Raw genomic sequence first — 17,947 nt, 5'->3', positions numbered from 1 at the left:
CTCTCTCTCTCTTGTGTGTGTCTTAAAAATGATCAATCAATCAATCAATATCTACCAAAACATCTCACTTGAACAGTGCAGTGCTTGTCCATGTGAATAATTCAGGTTCAAGCCTACCCTCATCATACTGAAGGAAGTATCCAAGCTATGTGGCCCCTCTCTCTCCGTCTCTGTCTTAAAAATAATCAATCAATCAACCAACCAACCAACCAATCAATCAATCACTTGGCTAATGCACTGCTTTGCCATCTGCAGGGTCCAACTTGCAACTAGCCACCACTGCACTGAAGGAAGCTCTGGTGTTTCCGACTGGCCCTCCCCAGGCCCCCAGTCTCTTTCTGTCTTTCCCAAAATAATCAATATGTCTTGCAATATTTCACTGGTATAATGCACTGTTTAGTTTAACATCGATTTAAAAAAATTACAAGCCTACAGATACGGGCTGAATGTCTATAACTATATATATTTAATTTGATTTTTACATTTAAAAATTAATTTTTTATCTCTCTGTACTTTTATTATTTTAGTTTTAGATTTATGAATTACTTTAAAAATCTCTATATTTTTAATTTATCTTTTATTTTATTTTATTTTTGGATTTGTGAATTATGTTTTTTAGGAGTAATTTCATAATGGGCTTGCAAAATTATGAGCTAACAGATGATATCTATCTATATCTACAACTATTTTTTAATTGTATTTTGGAATTTAGGAATTACTTCTTTTATTTATTACATCTATAATTGCACTATAGGATGTAATAATATATAATTTTATTCTGCTTTGTTTAAATTTTGGATTTTGGATTTATGTATTTTATTTTAATTTTGGATGTATGTATCCTTTTTTTTCTTAGTGATTTAATATTGATTTGCAAAATTGTAATTTTGGCGGTGGGACTAGGAGTGTTAATATACACTCCTAATATCTTACACTGATCAATATTCAATTTATAAGAAAGGGGGAAAAATGGATCGAATGTCTCCAACGTTTTGTTGCATAGACCATGGCTCTGAGTATAATATGTTCCTTCAATTGAAGCACTTAAGACGTCAAAGGAGCGTCTATTTAATGGGGTTTTTTTTATGAATTGTTTTTCAATGTATATCTATTTTATTATTTGGTCTTATGCTTTTTTTTTCAGGAATTTAAGATTGATTTACAAAATGATGAGAGAACAGGGGTCTGATTCTACCTCATTTCTACTAGCGGAGTTCTGGGTTTTACACTCTTACCTGCGTAAAAAAAAGTAATAATAATTAATAATAATAATAACAGATCATTTCTGTGCATCTTTAAGCTCTCAGGGTAGATGATGCGTTTCATTTGAAAGGTCAATAATCTGAATTTCCTGGGGCTTCCTTCCTTCCCAGATCATGCAGGGAAAGGCTGTCTTCACACTTGTCCATTTGGATTTTTATCAGATTTGATCAGCACCCAGATCCGGGGCTGGGTGGGGTGATGGGAGGGTACCAGGACTTTGCAGAATTATAAAGAGGCGGACCAGGTCTGACGGAATTCATTCTTCTTTTCATTCTGTCTGTCTCTCTCTCAGCTTTTCCCAGCGACAGCCACCCACGACCTCCAGGATGAAGTGTTTGCTGCTGGTTCTTGTCCTTGGAGTGGCTGGTGCTCTCGGGCAGGGAGATCTAATTGTAATTGGGATTTATTTATTGTTGATTGATTGATGAATTAATTTTTTTTTCTTTCCACAGAGCCCTGCTGAGCCCTGGCTGCCGGTGGTGCTGGGGATGGAACCTGGGGCCTCAGAGCCTCAGGCAGGAGAGTCTGTGTGCAGAACCATTATTATTATTATTATTATTATTATTATTATTATTATTATTATTATTATTAGAGTCTGTGTGCAGAACCATTATTACTATTATTATTATTATTGTTATTTCCCCCAGAGCTCTTTGCTACCTTCTAGCTCTTGGACTTACTGATCTGGGAGCCATGTGTCTGTCTGTCTGTGTGTGAACGTGTGTCTTTCTCGCTAGAGTTTATATAGGGGCATCTGAATCCATGCACATCTGAATCTTCATAAAGATTAAGCCCTGTCTTTGTTTCCCAGGTCTGCGTGCTTCCACACTGTAATTATCTATCTATCTATCTATCTCTCTCTCTCTCTCTCTCTCTCAATCATCTATCTATCTATCATGTATCTACCTGTCTATCATCTATCTACCTGTCTATCATCTATCTATCTACCTATCTGTCTATTTATCTATCTATCTTTCTATCATCTAGCTACCTGTCTGTCTATCTATCTATCTATCAATTATCTGTCATCTCTCTATAATTTGTGTGGAATTATAAAAACTATAAAAATGACTGTCTTCACTAGCCTTTCTTTTTGAATAGGGTTCCTTCTTTTATTTATTTATTTTTTGAAAATAAAAAAACACTTTATTTACTTGTTGGATCAAGACAGTCAGGAATCATGAAAAAGAGAGAGAGAGGGAGAGAGACAGAGAGACCCCTGTAGCCCCGCTCCACCACTTGTGAAGCTTCCCCCCTGCAGGTGGGGACCAGGGGCTCAAACCCACGTCCTTGAGCCTGGGAACAGGTGTGCTTAGCTAGGTGGGCCCCCACCCGGCTCAGAGAATTGATTTTATTATTGATTTAATATTGATTTACAAAATTATAAGATACCAGGTGTCTATTTCCACTCTGTTCCCACCCCCAGAGTCCTGTGTGCCCATCCCCTCCGTTGGAAACTACAGTGGTTCTCCCCAGCTCACAAACATGGGCTGACTATTATTTCTATAAGTATCTATATTTTTACATTTTACCCATTTTCTTGTTGAATTCCTGCCTTTTTTTCCCCTTTCTATCTTTTCATAATAGGGTCGGGCTCTGGACAGAAGAGGTCCCTGGATATTGACAAAAGGAGGCTGAAAAAAATTTCTTATTTCTTTTCCTACCTTTTTGATGATGATATTATTATTATAATTTATTTTTGCTGGAGGTGGAGCATGGTCCCTTCTTTGCCTAATCAAAGAAAGATGGAATTATTATTACTTTTTCTGAAGCTAAGGAAGTACAATATTCAGCCAAAGTCTAGTGGCAGAAGAGAAAAGCAGACTCGTATCCTAATGGGATTTTTCTTTTCTTTTTTCTCTCTCTCTCTTTTTCAGACAGAAGGAGCATGGAATACTTATTATATGGCTGCCACTGATGGTTCCTTGATCCGAGAAAATGGTCCCATGCGAATTTACATGAGGCAGATAGACTGCGGTGAGACATGTGCTACTCTGACATTTGTATTTTACGTGAGGTAAGCAAAATTCACCCACCTTGAAAAATCACAAATGGCATTGACTTTGGTCGTCTGGTCTCTGACGTGGAATGGAATATCCAGAGTTGATTTCTCAATCAATCAATATATTTATTTTTTTATTAAAGCCTGTAGTCTCTAGGCCCTAATCAGATAGTGATGATCTTAGGGGTGTAGCTTGGAGAGTCTAGACATTGGTCAACATCGTTGGAAATATGTTGATTAATTAATCGGTTTGGAAACCCTGAAATTTATGACTGATATACCCATATTATTTATTTATTGGATATTGACAGCCAGGAGTCATGAGTTAGAGACAGAGACCTCTGCAGTCCTGCTCTACCACTCAGAAGCTCCCCCCCTTGCAGGTGGGAGTTGGGGGCTCGAACCCGGGTCCTTGTAATTGGGAACAGGTGCACTCAGCCAGGTGGTCCACCAGCCATCCCCCAGCCTTTTTTGTTTAGTAATTTAGTATTTAATCATATTTGTATTTGATTCATATAATATATTTATATAGTCAATTTACATTTGATTAAACATATTACAATGAATGTCAGAATTTCTGTATAGATAAAAATATTACCTATGTATTTTTTAAAGTTATACATCCATGAAAAGGCATATATACCATCTATCATCTATGTATCTATTATCATCTATCTAAATATATCTATCATGTATATCTATCTACTTATCTATCTGTATCTATCTATCTATTATCGTCTATGTACATCTAACACCTATCTATCAATCATCTATCATCATCGAATCTACCTTCCATTATCTATCATCTATCTATGTAATCTATCTATCTATCTATCATCTATTATCATCTATCACCTATCTATGTATATCTGTCATCTATCTGTCTATCTTCTGTCTACCTGTCATCATCTAATCTATCATTCATTATATCTATCTATATTATCTACCTATCAATCTATCATCATCTATCATCTATTTTTGCACCAATCTCAAATTTCAAGAAGAAAATAATATCCCCCAAGTCAAAGCAATGCTTTTGCAGTGTTTACATGAAGTATTTTTGATAAATATGACATTGTTTTCTGTCCTGTGTAGAGACTCACTTAGGAAGGTGAGTCTGTCCCACCCTGGGTAATGGAGGGGGGCCAGAAAGCTGATGTTTTTCCCTTTTGATTTCAAGGGAAAACGGGGTATGCAGTAAGCGGAGTGTAGTGGCAACGGAGATAGAAAATGGTCGCTATGTGGTTGAATGTGAGTAACAGTCTTTGCAAAGAATCCATTCTCTAATCCAAGCTGACTATTCTTGCCAGGACTATCTATCTATATGTATAATTATCTCATTCTCTCTATTTTAACGTTATTTTTATATTTCTGAGTTACATTTTATCTATGTATTTTAACTTGATTACTGCTGGGATAGCCTGAGGGTGCTTCTTCCCAAGCAAGTGCTCTCTGATTTGGAGAGAACTCGACAGGAGCCAACCTAGGCTGCTGTGTGGGAGAGGGATCAGGAACTAGTGTTAGGGTAGCATCGCAGGAGAGAGACTTTGGGACTCTCGGAGCTGGAAGGCAATCCCATGAGTGTTTAATCACAAGAGCAGCTGTATTTATACTCACCAAGTAGGAAATAGTAGGGTGGACAACAGGATGTGACTTAGAGAGGGTGGAGTGAAAAGAGAGTGCAAACTAGTGGTGGAAAACAGGGTGTGACTAGGAGAGGAGGCAGAGGAAAAAGAGAGTGTGAACCAGTGGGATTAAACCAGTGCCCTGCAGGCGGGTGGTTCTCAGGTAAAACAGTGATTATGTAAAGAGACTGCAGCGTTAAGCAGGGGGAGCTGTCCAACATCTCCCCCTTTCTTTTTATCTAATGGCCATCGTATCAGGAATGCTGGACGCTTTGTGAGGCAGGGAGTCTGATAAGAGGAGGCACACCTTTGGGGTTCCACTGTCCCTCCTTGGTCAACCTCTCGGTAGAGAGAGAGACTAACAGGATTGACACACCTCTCAGGCTCAAGCCCTGCCAAGCTCAACCACATCCTCACAATTTCCCAACATCTCCCTCTTACTTAATGGCCTTATATAACTGGGTCAGTGTCTGTAAAAGGCTCCATCACTCTCAGGGGAATAGCAGTGTTGGAGTGAACAGAAACCTGTTGGGAAGAAAACAGAACGATAGCATGAAAGTGTCTTCAAAAAGAACTGGCACAAGACAGGGAGGGATAAGTAAGAGTAGCAAGGGACAGAGTGAGCCTGAAGAGAGGTCTGGTAGGCAGAGAGGAGGGCTGCCTGATGGGGGGAGGAGTGGGGGCCTGATAAGTCTGAGGGGCGAGAGGGATGATCTGGCGTTGCAAAGTTCTGAGACAGCTGGCGGAAAGGTCCATGGACTGCTACAGTCCGTCCTCGAGAAGTCCAGCAGTGTAAAGGGAGTGTCCAAAGGTGTACCAGCAAGTCCGATAGAAGAGTCAGTCCAATGTCAATGACCAGGGAAGAAATGCAGCACGTCTATCTCGATGGAGGAGGACAGCCACTGGAACTTTTCTTCTCTGTAGAGAGTGAGCTGGAACCGCCAAAACGTGACAGGTGAAGCAGAAGCAGGAAGGGCAGACAGCGATGGGTGAGAGAAAGGCGGTAGGGAAGTCTTGTCCTTCGGAGTCCGTGAATCAGGTTCTCCAGATCCTGTCAGGTCACATCATGGGTTTCGGGGGTAGCTGTAGTTGTGGGCGATGTCAGAGGTCAGGGGTCCAAGATGGAATTCTGGGGATTCCGTATGAGCAGGTGCTTCTTCATGTGAAGACCTGACAGCTGTAATTCACTTACTTGTGAAGCTACACTTGTAGCAGATTAGATGTTCACTATAATTGATAACTCCGTTATAATTGGTTTAAGTCCCTTTATCATTTTGGAAGTCCTTTCTAGTATGATTTCAAGGTTGTTTAAACAGTATAAGCTCAATAGAAGAACCATGGTTAGAAGCCACAGGCATGAGAATCATTCACATAACCATTGTTCTCTCTACCCCACCCATACTCATACAGTTTTCAGGATTAAATGTTTCACATTAATACCAAGATGGAAAAAAAAATCCAAAGAGGAAAAAACAACTTTTTGGACTGTTTCTGGATGTCTCTAGAAATCATGGCTGCATCCAGCATTTTTTTTTTTTTTGTGTAAAGTCAATGTCATACAAAAATTCAGTCATTCAAATCACTCTCTTATGAAACGCAACTGAAAGCAGACAGCAAACTTAAGATATTGAGAGAGAACAATGAGGGGGTAGTTGAGAGAAAAGTGGTAGGTAGTTTTTATTTTTTTCACCTTGAACCAGATTATTTAGATCTCACTACGTAGAATTACAAGTCCCCAGAGGGCATCCTAGTCTAAATATCTCCTTGAAATTCCATTTAGGGTGCTTCTGATGGGTCCTCAGGGATTGCTGCAGACACCCATTTAAAATTTTTTTTAAATTTATTTTATTTTATTTATTTATTTCCCCTTTTGTTGCCCTTGTGGTTATTGTTGTTGAAGTTATTATTGATGTCATCATTGTTAGATAGGACAGAGAGAATTGGAGAGAGGAGGGGAAGACAGAGAGGGGGAGAGAAAGACAGACACCTGCAGACCTGCTTCACCGCCTGGGAAGCGACTCCCCTGCAGGTGGGGAGCCGGGGGCTGGAACCAGGATCCTTCACTAGTCCTTGGCTTTGTGTCACATGCACTTAACCCACTGCTCTATCTCCTGACTCCCGACACCCATTTTTAAAAACGTCTTCCCATCGAAGAAAGAATCAAATCAGGAGGATAGAACTAACCACGTGTCTCCATTCTTAGGGACTTCCAGGGTACTGCAGAATGTTCTTCAAGTTAGAGTAGTCCTTCTCCATGGGAAACATGGGAGAGGGAGTCCAGAAAGTCCCAGGGGGAAATCTCCACACATCTCCCAAGCTCTACGATCATGGTCATGAGGAACCAAAGTGTGGCCTGGAGTTAAATGTTCCAGAGACAGAGAAAATGTCCCATGAAGAAAGAGTAGAGGCTTTGGGAAACCTCCTCATAAGTAGAAAGGCAATCCATGGCAGATGGGAAGCCAGGTTTACCTATCTGGGGGATGGGCAGGTTAGGTCCCACGTTGGTGCGCCATATGTCCGTCCCTGTTCAAGCGCCAGATGCCAGTCTAGCTTCATGGGCAGGAGAGAGACGACCTGGGACTCATGGCTGAGCTGGCTTTATTCATCTGCATTTATACTCTCCAGGAAGGAAGTGGTAGGGTGTAAAACAGGATGTGATGTAGAGAGGGTGGAGTGAAAAGAGAGTGTGAGTGGTGAAGCAGTTACACAGATGTCTCTCTGTCTCTCCCGTCCCCTCTCAATTTGTCTCTGTCTCTATCCAATAGTAAAAGAAATATTTTGTTAAAGGAGGCAATTAAATGAAGAGTTAAAAATGCATTCTTTGCAGTACCTGAAACTCTGTTGATTCTGACATGAAACTCTCCATTTCTTTCTATCACAGTCAAAGGAAAGAATTATTTCCTAATTAATCGTGTGTCCGAATTCGAAATTCTAATTTCTGATGACCATAGAAATACCGGCCAGCAATCCATTGTCTTGGGACTTGTAGGTGCGTCCTGGCTCAGTCCCTTCTGATCAGCCTCTGTATACAAAGTTTATAATATTTATTTATGATTTGCTTACTACTAATGATTTCATTTGGACTCACAGAATGGTGAGGTACTAGTGATTTAATATTGAGTTCTGTGTCCCCATCCCCTCCAGTGGAAACTTCAGTGGTTCTCCCAAGCTCACAAACATGGCCTGATTTTATTTCTAGCACTGTCTAGATTTATATATCTTTGCCTATTTTTTCCCTGGTCCTGCCTTCTCTTCCTGTCTAAGCCACACCTCCACCTGTGTCTCCTTCCGACTGTCCTTCCTTTTTTCCCTCTCCTCTCTCTCTTTGGGTCATGATAGAGTTGGGGTTCAGAGCCCTCTGGGCATCTTCCCCTGACATTTCTCACCCTCTAGGAGCCTGGACCAAAATTATTATTATTATTATTTATTTTATGCTCTTTAAAAATTTCATATATAAAAAGGAAATATTGAAAAACCATAGGATAAGAGGGGTAGAACTTCACATGATTCCCACCACCAGATCTCCATATCCCACCCCCTCCCCTGATAGCTTTCCCATTCTTTATCCCTATGGGAGCATGGACCCAAGGTCATTGTGGGATGAAGAAGGTGGAAGGTCTGGCTTCTGTCATTGCTTCCCCGCTGAACATGGGTGTTGACAGGTGGATCCACACTCCCAGCCTGTCTTTCTCCCCTGGTGGGGAAGGGCTCTGGGGAAGCGGAGCTCCAGGACATATTGGTGGGGTCATCTGTGCAGGGAAGTCTGGTCGGCATCATGGTAGCATCTGGAACCTGGTGGCTGAAAAGAGAGTTAGCATATAAAGCCAAACAAATTGTTGACCAATCATGGACCTAAAGGCTGGAATAGTGCAGATGAAGAGTTGGGGAGGGGTTCCTCCATTTTGTAGATAGCTAGTAGGCATATTTTTGTTCTATTCCAAAGGGCCTGTGGCTATACTAGTTTTTTTCTTTTTCTTTTTTTGCCTGAGCCTGAAATTGATATGCAGGTGGATCCATGTGATTGTCTGGGGAGATGATGTCATGGCTGCAAAAAGGACCAGAAAGCTGGATCAGGGAAGAGAGTAGCTCCCTAATATGGGAAAGGGGTATAAATATTTTTGACTGTCAACCCCATCGATTTGATGTGATCTAGGGCCCATATTCTGGGGCCTGTAAGACCTCTACATCCCTGTAGATCTGAGCTCACATTCTGTGGTCATGAGTAGGAACATTCCAAGCTGTCTCAATATCGGGACCCATCTTCCTCAGGTGTAACACAGAATATGTTGTCCAGCCTCCCTTCGGAGGGTTGAACATTCTCTACCGTTGTTGAATCAAGTTGAGGGTAACGGACCCAAATTCTTATTGGAAAGCAGCTGGGGGGTTGTGGCTTCTGTCACTGCTTCTCCACTCCCCCTCTCCAGATCTCAACCCACCAGGGAAAGATAGAAACAGCCTGGGGGTCTGGGTCCACCTGTCAAGGTGAATTATTTTCTTCTCAGAGTTCCAAGCAAAGTCCAAATCACTCGTCCCCACTCGTTTGAGAGATTTTCTTTTTTTCAAGAATCGATGGGAATCGTTTCTTGAAAGTTGGTTGAGTTGAAAAAAGAAGAGTTCTAGCTCCAGGAGCCATTCATCTGTCATCATCTTTCCCGTTGTAACGTAGGAGGCCGTGTCTGATGTGAGCCATTTCTGAGCTCAGAGGAGAATGGGTCTTTAATTTTCATAGTGGTTCTGAGCACTGCAGAGTGATAGGACATATATTTATATATGTATATATTTCTCACATCTGAGAAAAGAGAGGGAAAGAAGGAAGGACTCTCAGATGTAATAACAGGTGCAAGGGTGACTTTGAGTGGAAGTCTACATGGGAAAATATAGATATAGTTATATAGATAGGTATAGATTTATCTATAGATATAGATATATAATAGATATAGATATCTATATTATTTATATAAATATAGATATATAGATATATGTAGACATATAGATAGCTGTAGATATAAAAGTAGAATATAGATTATAGATGCATGATTAGATATATAGAAACAGATATAAATATATAGATAGATGATGATAATATATACTTACAGATAGAAAGTCAGCCCATGGTGGGAGTCTGGCGATAGCACAGCGGGTTAAGCACACGTGGCACAAAGCACAAGGACCGGCGGAAGGATCCGGGTTCAAGCCCCCGGCTCCCCACCTGCAGGGGAGTCGCTTCACAGGCAGTGAAGCAAGTCTGCAGGTGTCTGTCTTTCTCTCCCCCTCTCTGTCTTCCCCTCCTCTCTCCATTTCTCTCTGTCCTATTCAACAACAACAACATCAATAACAATAACAACAACAACAACAACAATAAAAAAACAACAAGGGCAACAAAAGGGAGAATAAGGGAGTCGGGCTGTAGCGCAGCGGGTTAAGCGCAGGTGGCGCAAAGCACAAGGACCGGCATAAGGATCCCGGTTCGAACCCCGGCTCCCCACCTGCAGGGGAGTCGCTTCACAGGCGGTGAAGCAGGTCTGCAGGTGTCTATCTTTCTCTCCTCCTCTCTGTCTTCCCCTCCTCTCTCCATTTCTCTCTGTCCTATCCAACAACAACAACAACAATAATAACTACAACAATAAAACAACAAGGGCAACAAAAGGGAATAAAAAAATAAATAAATAAATTTTTAAAAAAGGGAGAATAAATAAATAAATATATATATAAATTTTTTTTTTAAAAGCCCATGGATCTGTGCGCTTGGGAGAACCATTGCAGTCTCCAGTGGAGGGGATGGCGACCCAGAACTCTGGTGGTGGGAACAGAGTGGAATTAGACCCCTGTGATCTTGTCATTTTGGAAATCAATATGAAATCACTAATCATAAAGTCTTATCCAGAAATGTCAAAAATAGATAAGCCAGTCTCTTAGTAAAAACAATCAAACCAAAATAAATAAATAAAGATCATTTCTTTGAGATGGTAATGGAAAGTGTCTCCATATCTCATTCTTTGCAAAATTCAGGAAGAGCACCTGAAGTTACCGAGGAAGGCAAACTAGCACTGACAAGGGTAGCTGAGCAGAGTGGCATTCCCAGCGAGAATATAGTATATATCGCTGACACAGGTGAGTTCATTTTTCTCTCTGAAATGAATTGTCAAAAACCTTTGTATTTTGAATTAAAAAAAAAAAGACACTGTATTTTGTAAGTCCCATGTTCATCCCAACGTGTCTAGTTGAAAATCTCTTCTGAAATATCACGGGCGATCACTCTCTGTCTCCACCCTCCCTGATTTATTTAATTAATCAATTGACGTTTTTAACACAGATACCTGCCCTCCTGTATGAACATCAGCTTGGTGAGTCCAAGATCTCTTCATAATTTCAGTCAATTTGTTTGTTGAGCTGGTCCCATCTCAGAATGAAAGATATATAGGTCTTGATCTAGTGGGAAGCAATAGCTATGCTATTTGGTTTTTATTATTTATTTTAAAGACATTTTTATTTATGATAAATATAGAGAAAAATTAAAGGGAAGGGGAAGGCAGAGCAGGAGAAACAGAGAGACACCTGCAGCTCAGCTCATGAAGGTTCCCCAGTGCAGGTGGGAACTGGAGTCTTGAACCTGGGTCTTTTTAAGCTGTCATGTGTGCACTCAACCAGAGAATCAGTCTATCATTTCTCTCTCTTGTCTCTGTAAATATGTATTTGCATGCTTACACCTTAACATACTTATTTTTAAAATATTTTTATTTATTATTGGATAGAGATGAGAGAAACAGAGAGGGGAGAAGGATATATTCTATTGTATTCTGTTCTATTGTATTCTATTCTGTGCTGTTCTTGCTATTCTAGCCATTCTATTCTATTCTATTCTATTCTATTCTATTCTATTCTATTCTATTCTATTCTATTCTATTCTATTCTATTCTATTCTATTCTATTCTATTCTATGCTGTTCTATTCTATTCTTTTCTACCCTACCCTATTCTATTCTATTCTATTCTTCTATCCTATTCCATATATCCTATTCTATTTATTCTAATCTATTGTATTCTATTCTTTCATCCTATTCTATCCTATCCTATCCTATCCTATCCTATCCTATCCTATCCTATCCTATCCTATCCTATCCTATCCTATTCTATTCTGCTCTATTCTATTCTAGTCTAGTCTATTCTGTTCTATTCTATCCTATTCTATATAACATATTCTATGTATTCTATTCTACTTTATTCTATTCTTCTATCTTATCCTACCCATCCTATTTATTTTATTCTATTCTACTCTACTCTACTCTACAGTATTCTATTCAATTCTGTTCTACTCTTCTATGCTATTCTATCCTGTTCTATATATCCTAATCTATTATATTCTTTTCTTCTGTTCTATTCTATTCTACTCTATTTTATTATATTCTGTTCTATTCTTCTATCCTATTCTATATATCCTATACTATTCTTTTGGTATATCTCTCTCTCCGGCTGGGTGGTCTCCAGGGGAAAGGTAACGGGCTGGTTCTTTCTCGCTCATGACAGGGGTGACACGAAGTAAAAGACACCAGGGGACTCTTAGTGTGCCTAGAATCTGAGTCCTAGAGTCCCAGAATCCTAGAGTCTGTTTATTAGCAAAGTGGACATGAGTTAAATAGAAAAGCAATGGAGGTAATTATTGTTGAAATATATCAGAAATTACAGGTTTCTTAACAGTCAGCCTGCCCCTAAGGTAGGGGGCTGGTATGACAGGAATTGATGAGATACAAGACAGTTATTCTCCATGACACAAGCAACTTAATTATCCAAAGGTATTCGAGAGAAGCATAGGGGTTAAACCAGTAGGGTGAGACAGAGAGGAGATGGATATCAACAGGCCATATAGTTTGGAATTTCTCTTGTCTGGGGTCTGAGGTGTGTGATGAAGTGTGTGATAAGGTGTGTTCTTCTGTGATCAGAAGGTGACTTTGAATGAGTGAATCTGCAGCCATGTGGCCTGCAGTTAATGGAGGGAAGTACTGGGGTTTCTGTAGGCCTGAGAGTCAAGAAGGAAAGAACCAAGTCTGAGTTTCCCCCCTTATGCTCACCTCGGTTGAGAGAGACTTACCAAGAGGTTATCTTCTCAGACCTCCATCCAAAGATGGGGGTGGTTCTCCCTAAGCTCTATCAGGCTTACACATGGTCCCAACACTATTCTATTCTATTCTCCCCTATTCTTCTCTATTCTATTCTTTCTATTCATTATCCTATCCTATCCCATTGTATTCGATTCTAATGAAGAGAAGCAGAGTCAGAGAGACACCTGTAGCCCTGCTTCACTACTCATAATTCATCCCCTGCAGTTGGGGATCAGGGGCTTGAACCTGGGTCCTTGTGCATTGTAACATGTGTACTCAACCGGGCGTGCCACCACCTGCCCCCCCCCAAACTTGTTATATAGGTGAAATACGATTATACCATTGTTTTGTCAACTATTCCCATGCAGAATCCATATATACTGATACCGGCATTCTGTGGAATGAATTCAAGATGTCGCAACTTTCTTTAAGATACTTATAGCATATTCACTTGCATTCTTGTTAATATTATAATCTTTAACATCCACTCCATAGTTTCTTTCTTTCTTTCTTATTTTACATGCTTACAGAGGATCATACTGCACAATGTACCCAAGAGTTGTCAGCATCTACAATTTGCATTGGAATCACCCAGCAAGAAAACAGGATGATAGGTTCTCCAATGATAATTTCTCCTATCCAGAAAGTAATGATTTGGGCTTATGGTTCTCTTTCCTTAGATCTTGTGAATTACTTCCATTTTAAATGATTAAATAAAGCAATATCAGCACACCTGTGTTTTCTTTTATATATTTTTATTAGCCCCAGTGATAACCTTGGAAGTAAAGAAAATAATAATAATAATAACACGAGAGAAGGAATGCTTATGAAAGAAATGCATGTCAAAACTACATTGAGGGAGTTGGATTATGCGCAGGTGGCGCAAGGTGCAAGGACCGGCGTAAGGATCCCGGTTCAAGCCCCTGACTCCCCATCAGCAGGGGAGTCGCTTTACAGGCAGTGAACCAGGTCTACATGTGTCTATCTTTCTCTCCCCATCTGTCTTCCCCTACTCTCTCCATGAAAATCTTTATTTTTCACAAGAATGTACTGGTCCCAGGCAGAAGATGAGGTAAGCTATTCTATATTTCTGTTTTGAGCTGTTTAAAATCCAGGAGTCTGGGTCCTGGAGATAAGGAAAAAATATCATCCTCAATATAGGACATTTTCTTTCATTTGTACAGAGACAGAAAAAGCAAATGTCTTTTTTGCTGGGCTGGCTTCACGGGCGGGAGACAGAGATGACCAGAGACTCCTGGCTACGCTGAGAACGCAGTTCAATCTTTATTCACGAGTGGGGATGTGATTCAACAAACTAATCTAATCTAATCACAACCCAATTCTGTTCTACACCTCTCTCCTCTGGCAGAAGAGTCAGGAACCAAGGAAATATGCACGATAGGGGGCGGGGAGAAGAAAGAAGTGACAACCAGCGATGACTAAACCAAATGTCCCAGAGGCGGGGGGGGGGGGGGGGGGGAGAAGACCAAACCAATGTCCCAGAGGCAGGGGGTGCCCAGCCAATAGTGGACGTGCAAACAGAACACATCGCAAGCAACACAAGCGAACCCAATGTGATGATAAAAACAAAAGGTTTCACAAGCAGAATCCAGAAGCAGACCAACAATTCCCCCTTTTCTTTTTAACTAATGGTCATAGTATCAGGAGTATGGGGTGAACAGAAACCTATATTGTACAGGCATTTAAAAAAAAAACTGGCACAAGACATGGAGGAACAAGCAAGAGAGCAGCAAGAACCAGTGTGATGCCAAGGGAAGGCCTGAGGGGGGCATTTCTTGCCTCTGTGGGCAAGGTCTATCAGGCTAAAGGATATTTCCTGCCTCTGTGGGTATCTCTTGCCTCTGGGGGCGCTTCATGCCTCAACAGGTGTTTCCTGCCTCTGTGGGCATTACTTAGCAAGGGCGGGGGTGTGTGAGCTATAGAGTCCCAAGGCAGCTGGCTGCAGTCAGTCTTTGAGAAACTCAGCAGCATAACGGGAAGCTGCTATAGAGCTGTGTACCAGTAAGTCCGATAGAATTGCCAGTCCAAAGTAGATGGCTAGGGGAAGAAATGCCAGGGGATGAAATGCTGCACGTCTATCTCCATGGGGAAGGTCAGCCACTGGAATTCTGCTTTTCTGTAGAGAGTGAGCTTTGGAGTCTGTGAATCTGTATCTTCAGGTCCTGCCAAGTCACATCATTGGTTTTGGGGGGTGCGTTGTCCGGCGGTGGCCTCTTGCCCAACTTCACCTCTAGGAAGTGCAGGGGTGTGGTCACTGCACGCATGTCTGTGTATTCTAGCTTCTCTGCCATCAGAGCCGAGCTGGGGATCTCGGCCAGGGGGCCAGTCCTGACAGGGAGCCCGCAGTCACCGGGGGCTCCAGGATCTGCCCAGGTGTCATAGCAGGAGGGCAGGCGGGCCAGCCATGCAGAAGGCACGGGCTGAGGTGCCCTGGGGTGGGGGCCAGGATGGGCTGCCACCCTGTCCCCGGTAGCTGAGCAGTGAGGAGGGAGCCCGCGCCCAGTGCCCCGCGTCTTGCGGCGGCAAGCAGGCTCCAGTGGTGGTCGGAAACCAAAGTGTGGCCCGGAGCGAAATGTTCCAGAGACAGAGAAACTGTCTCATGAAGAAAGGGTAGAGGCTTTTGGAAACCTCTCCATAAGTAGAAAGTCAGGCCATGGCCGCTTTACTTATGTGGTCTCCGTTGGTCTGTTGCATGTGTGTGGAGTCAAGATTCTGGTCCCTGTTCGGGCGCCATTTTGTCGTTTTTGCCAGGCTGGCTTCATGGGCGGGAGACAGAGATGACCAGAGACTCATGGCTGAACTGAGAACGCAGTTCAATCTTTATTCACGAGCGGGGATGCGATTCAACAAACTAATCTAATCTTTTCACAACCCAATTCTGTCCTCCATCTCTCTCCTCTGGCGGAAGAGTCAGGAACCAAGGAAATACATACAATAGGGGGCGGGGAGAAGAAAGAAGCAGGAACCAGTGATGACTAAACCAAATGTTCCAGAGGTGGCGGGGGAAGACCAAACCAATGTCCCTGAGGCAGGGGGGTACCCAGCCAACAGTGGACGTGCAAACAGAACACATTGCAAGCAACTCAAGCGAACCCAATGTGATGATAAAAACAGAAGGCTTCACAAGCAGAATCCAGAAGCATACCAACAAACTAGTAAAAAATAAAATAAAGGTGTGTTTTCCAAAGGTAGAGAATTTTGATATTAAGATCTACTAGGAAGGATGGGTGGGGGGCTCACCTGGCTGAGTGGACCTGTTCCCAGGCACAAGGACCCAGGTTCAAGCCCCTGGTCCCCACCTGCAGGGGGGAAGTGTCATGAGTGGTGGAGCAGGGCTGCAGGGGTCTCTCTGTCTCTCTTATCCTCTCCCCTCTCAATCTGTCTCTGTTCTATAAAATATAAAAAATAAATAAAATCAAAAAAATTTTAAATTTAATAAATGATAGAATAGAATAGACTATGGTATAATTTAGATGAATGGAATGGAATGGAATAGAATAGAATAGAATAATAGAAAGAATAGAATAGAATATGCTGGAATAGAACAGAACAGAATAGAATAGAATAATAAAAAGAATAGAATAGGATATTCTGGAATAGAACAAAATAGGATAGAATAGATAAAATAGAATAGAATAGAATAGAATAGAATAGAATAGAATAATAGTATGAATAGAAGGAATATGCTGGAATAGAATAGAATAATATAAAGAATAGAATATGCTGGAATAGAATAGAAGAATAGAACAGAATAGAATAATAGAAAGAATAGAATAGAATAATAGAAAGAATAGAATATGCTGGAATAGAAGAATAGAATATAATAGAATAACAGAAAGAATAGAATAAAATCTGCTGGAATAGAATAGAATAGAATAGAATAGAATAGAATAGAATAGAATAGAATAGAATAGAATAGAATAGAATAGAATAGAATAGAATCTGCTAGAATGGAACAGAATCAGGTGAACAGTCTAAAATAGGATAGAAGGGGCCAGGTGGGGGCTCACCTGACTGAGGGCACCTGTTCCCAGGCACAAGGACCTAGGTTCAAGCCCCTGGTCCCCACCTGCAGGGGGGAAGCTTCACAGGTGGTGGAGCAGGGCAGCAGGGGTCTATCTGTCTCTCTGTCTCCCCCTCACCATTCAGTTTCTCTCTGTTCCAATAAAATAGAAAAAAATACATTATTAAAAAAAAACTTTTATTTATTCTAATGAGAAAGAGAGAGAGGGAGAGAGAGAGCTGAGACATCAGGTGGTGTTGGAGACTGAGCCCAAAATGTCAGGTGTACCATGTCAGAAGAAAGAGAAACTAGACTGTTCACCTGATTCTATTCCATTCTAGTAGATTCTATTCCATTCCATTCTGTTCTATTCCAGCATATTCAATTCAATTCAATTCAATTCAACTCCACTCCACTCCACTCCACTCCACTCCACTCCACTCCACTCCACTCCACTCCACTCCACTCAATTCAATTCAGCTCAACTCACTCTACTCAACTCAACTCAATTCAATACAATTCAATTCAACTCAACTCAATTCAATTCAATTCAATTCTATATTCTATTCTATTCTATTCCTTTCCAGCATACTCTATCCTAACCTACCCTATTCTAATATTCTAATATTCTAATCTAAATATTCTTTTAAAAAAATTATTCCCTTTTGTTGCCCTTGTTTTATTATTGTAGTTATTATTGTTATTATTGCTGTCATTGTTGGATAGGACAGAAAGAAATGGAGAGAGGAGGGTAAGACAGAGGGGGAGAGAAAGACAGATACCTGCAGACCTGCTTCACCGCCTGTGAAGTGACTCCCCTGCAGGTGGGGAAATGGGGGCTCAAACCAGGATCCTTATGTGAGTCCTTGCTCTATGCACCATGTGCGCTTAACCCACTGAGCTACTGCCCAACTCCCTATTCCAAATATTCTATTCTA

The 17,947-nt window shown here is 41.2% G+C and overlaps 1 protein-coding gene across 1 annotated transcript; it reads left to right on the top strand.

Moving 5' to 3' along the window:
* Positions 1-1,563: 1,563 nt before the first annotated feature.
* Positions 1,564-13,573, top strand: LOC132535725 (male-specific submandibular salivary gland protein-like). The gene is made up of 7 exons (XM_060182539.1): positions 1,564-1,655; positions 3,141-3,280; positions 4,446-4,516; positions 7,772-7,879; positions 10,900-11,001; positions 11,204-11,234; positions 13,516-13,573. The coding sequence occupies exons 1-6, from the start codon at positions 1,590-1,592 to the stop codon at positions 11,221-11,223; spliced, it is 507 nt and encodes a 168-aa protein (XP_060038522.1). The 5' UTR covers positions 1,564-1,589; the 3' UTR covers positions 11,224-11,234; positions 13,516-13,573.
* Positions 13,574-17,947: the final 4,374 nt, after the last annotated feature.

This window comes from Erinaceus europaeus, chromosome X, assembly GCF_950295315.1.
Source record: "Erinaceus europaeus chromosome X, mEriEur2.1, whole genome shotgun sequence".
NCBI classification, from domain to species: Eukaryota; Metazoa; Chordata; class Mammalia; order Eulipotyphla; family Erinaceidae; genus Erinaceus; species Erinaceus europaeus.
The sequence above is the reverse complement of the archived record's forward strand: the minus strand, read 5'-3'. Positions and strand labels throughout refer to the sequence as shown.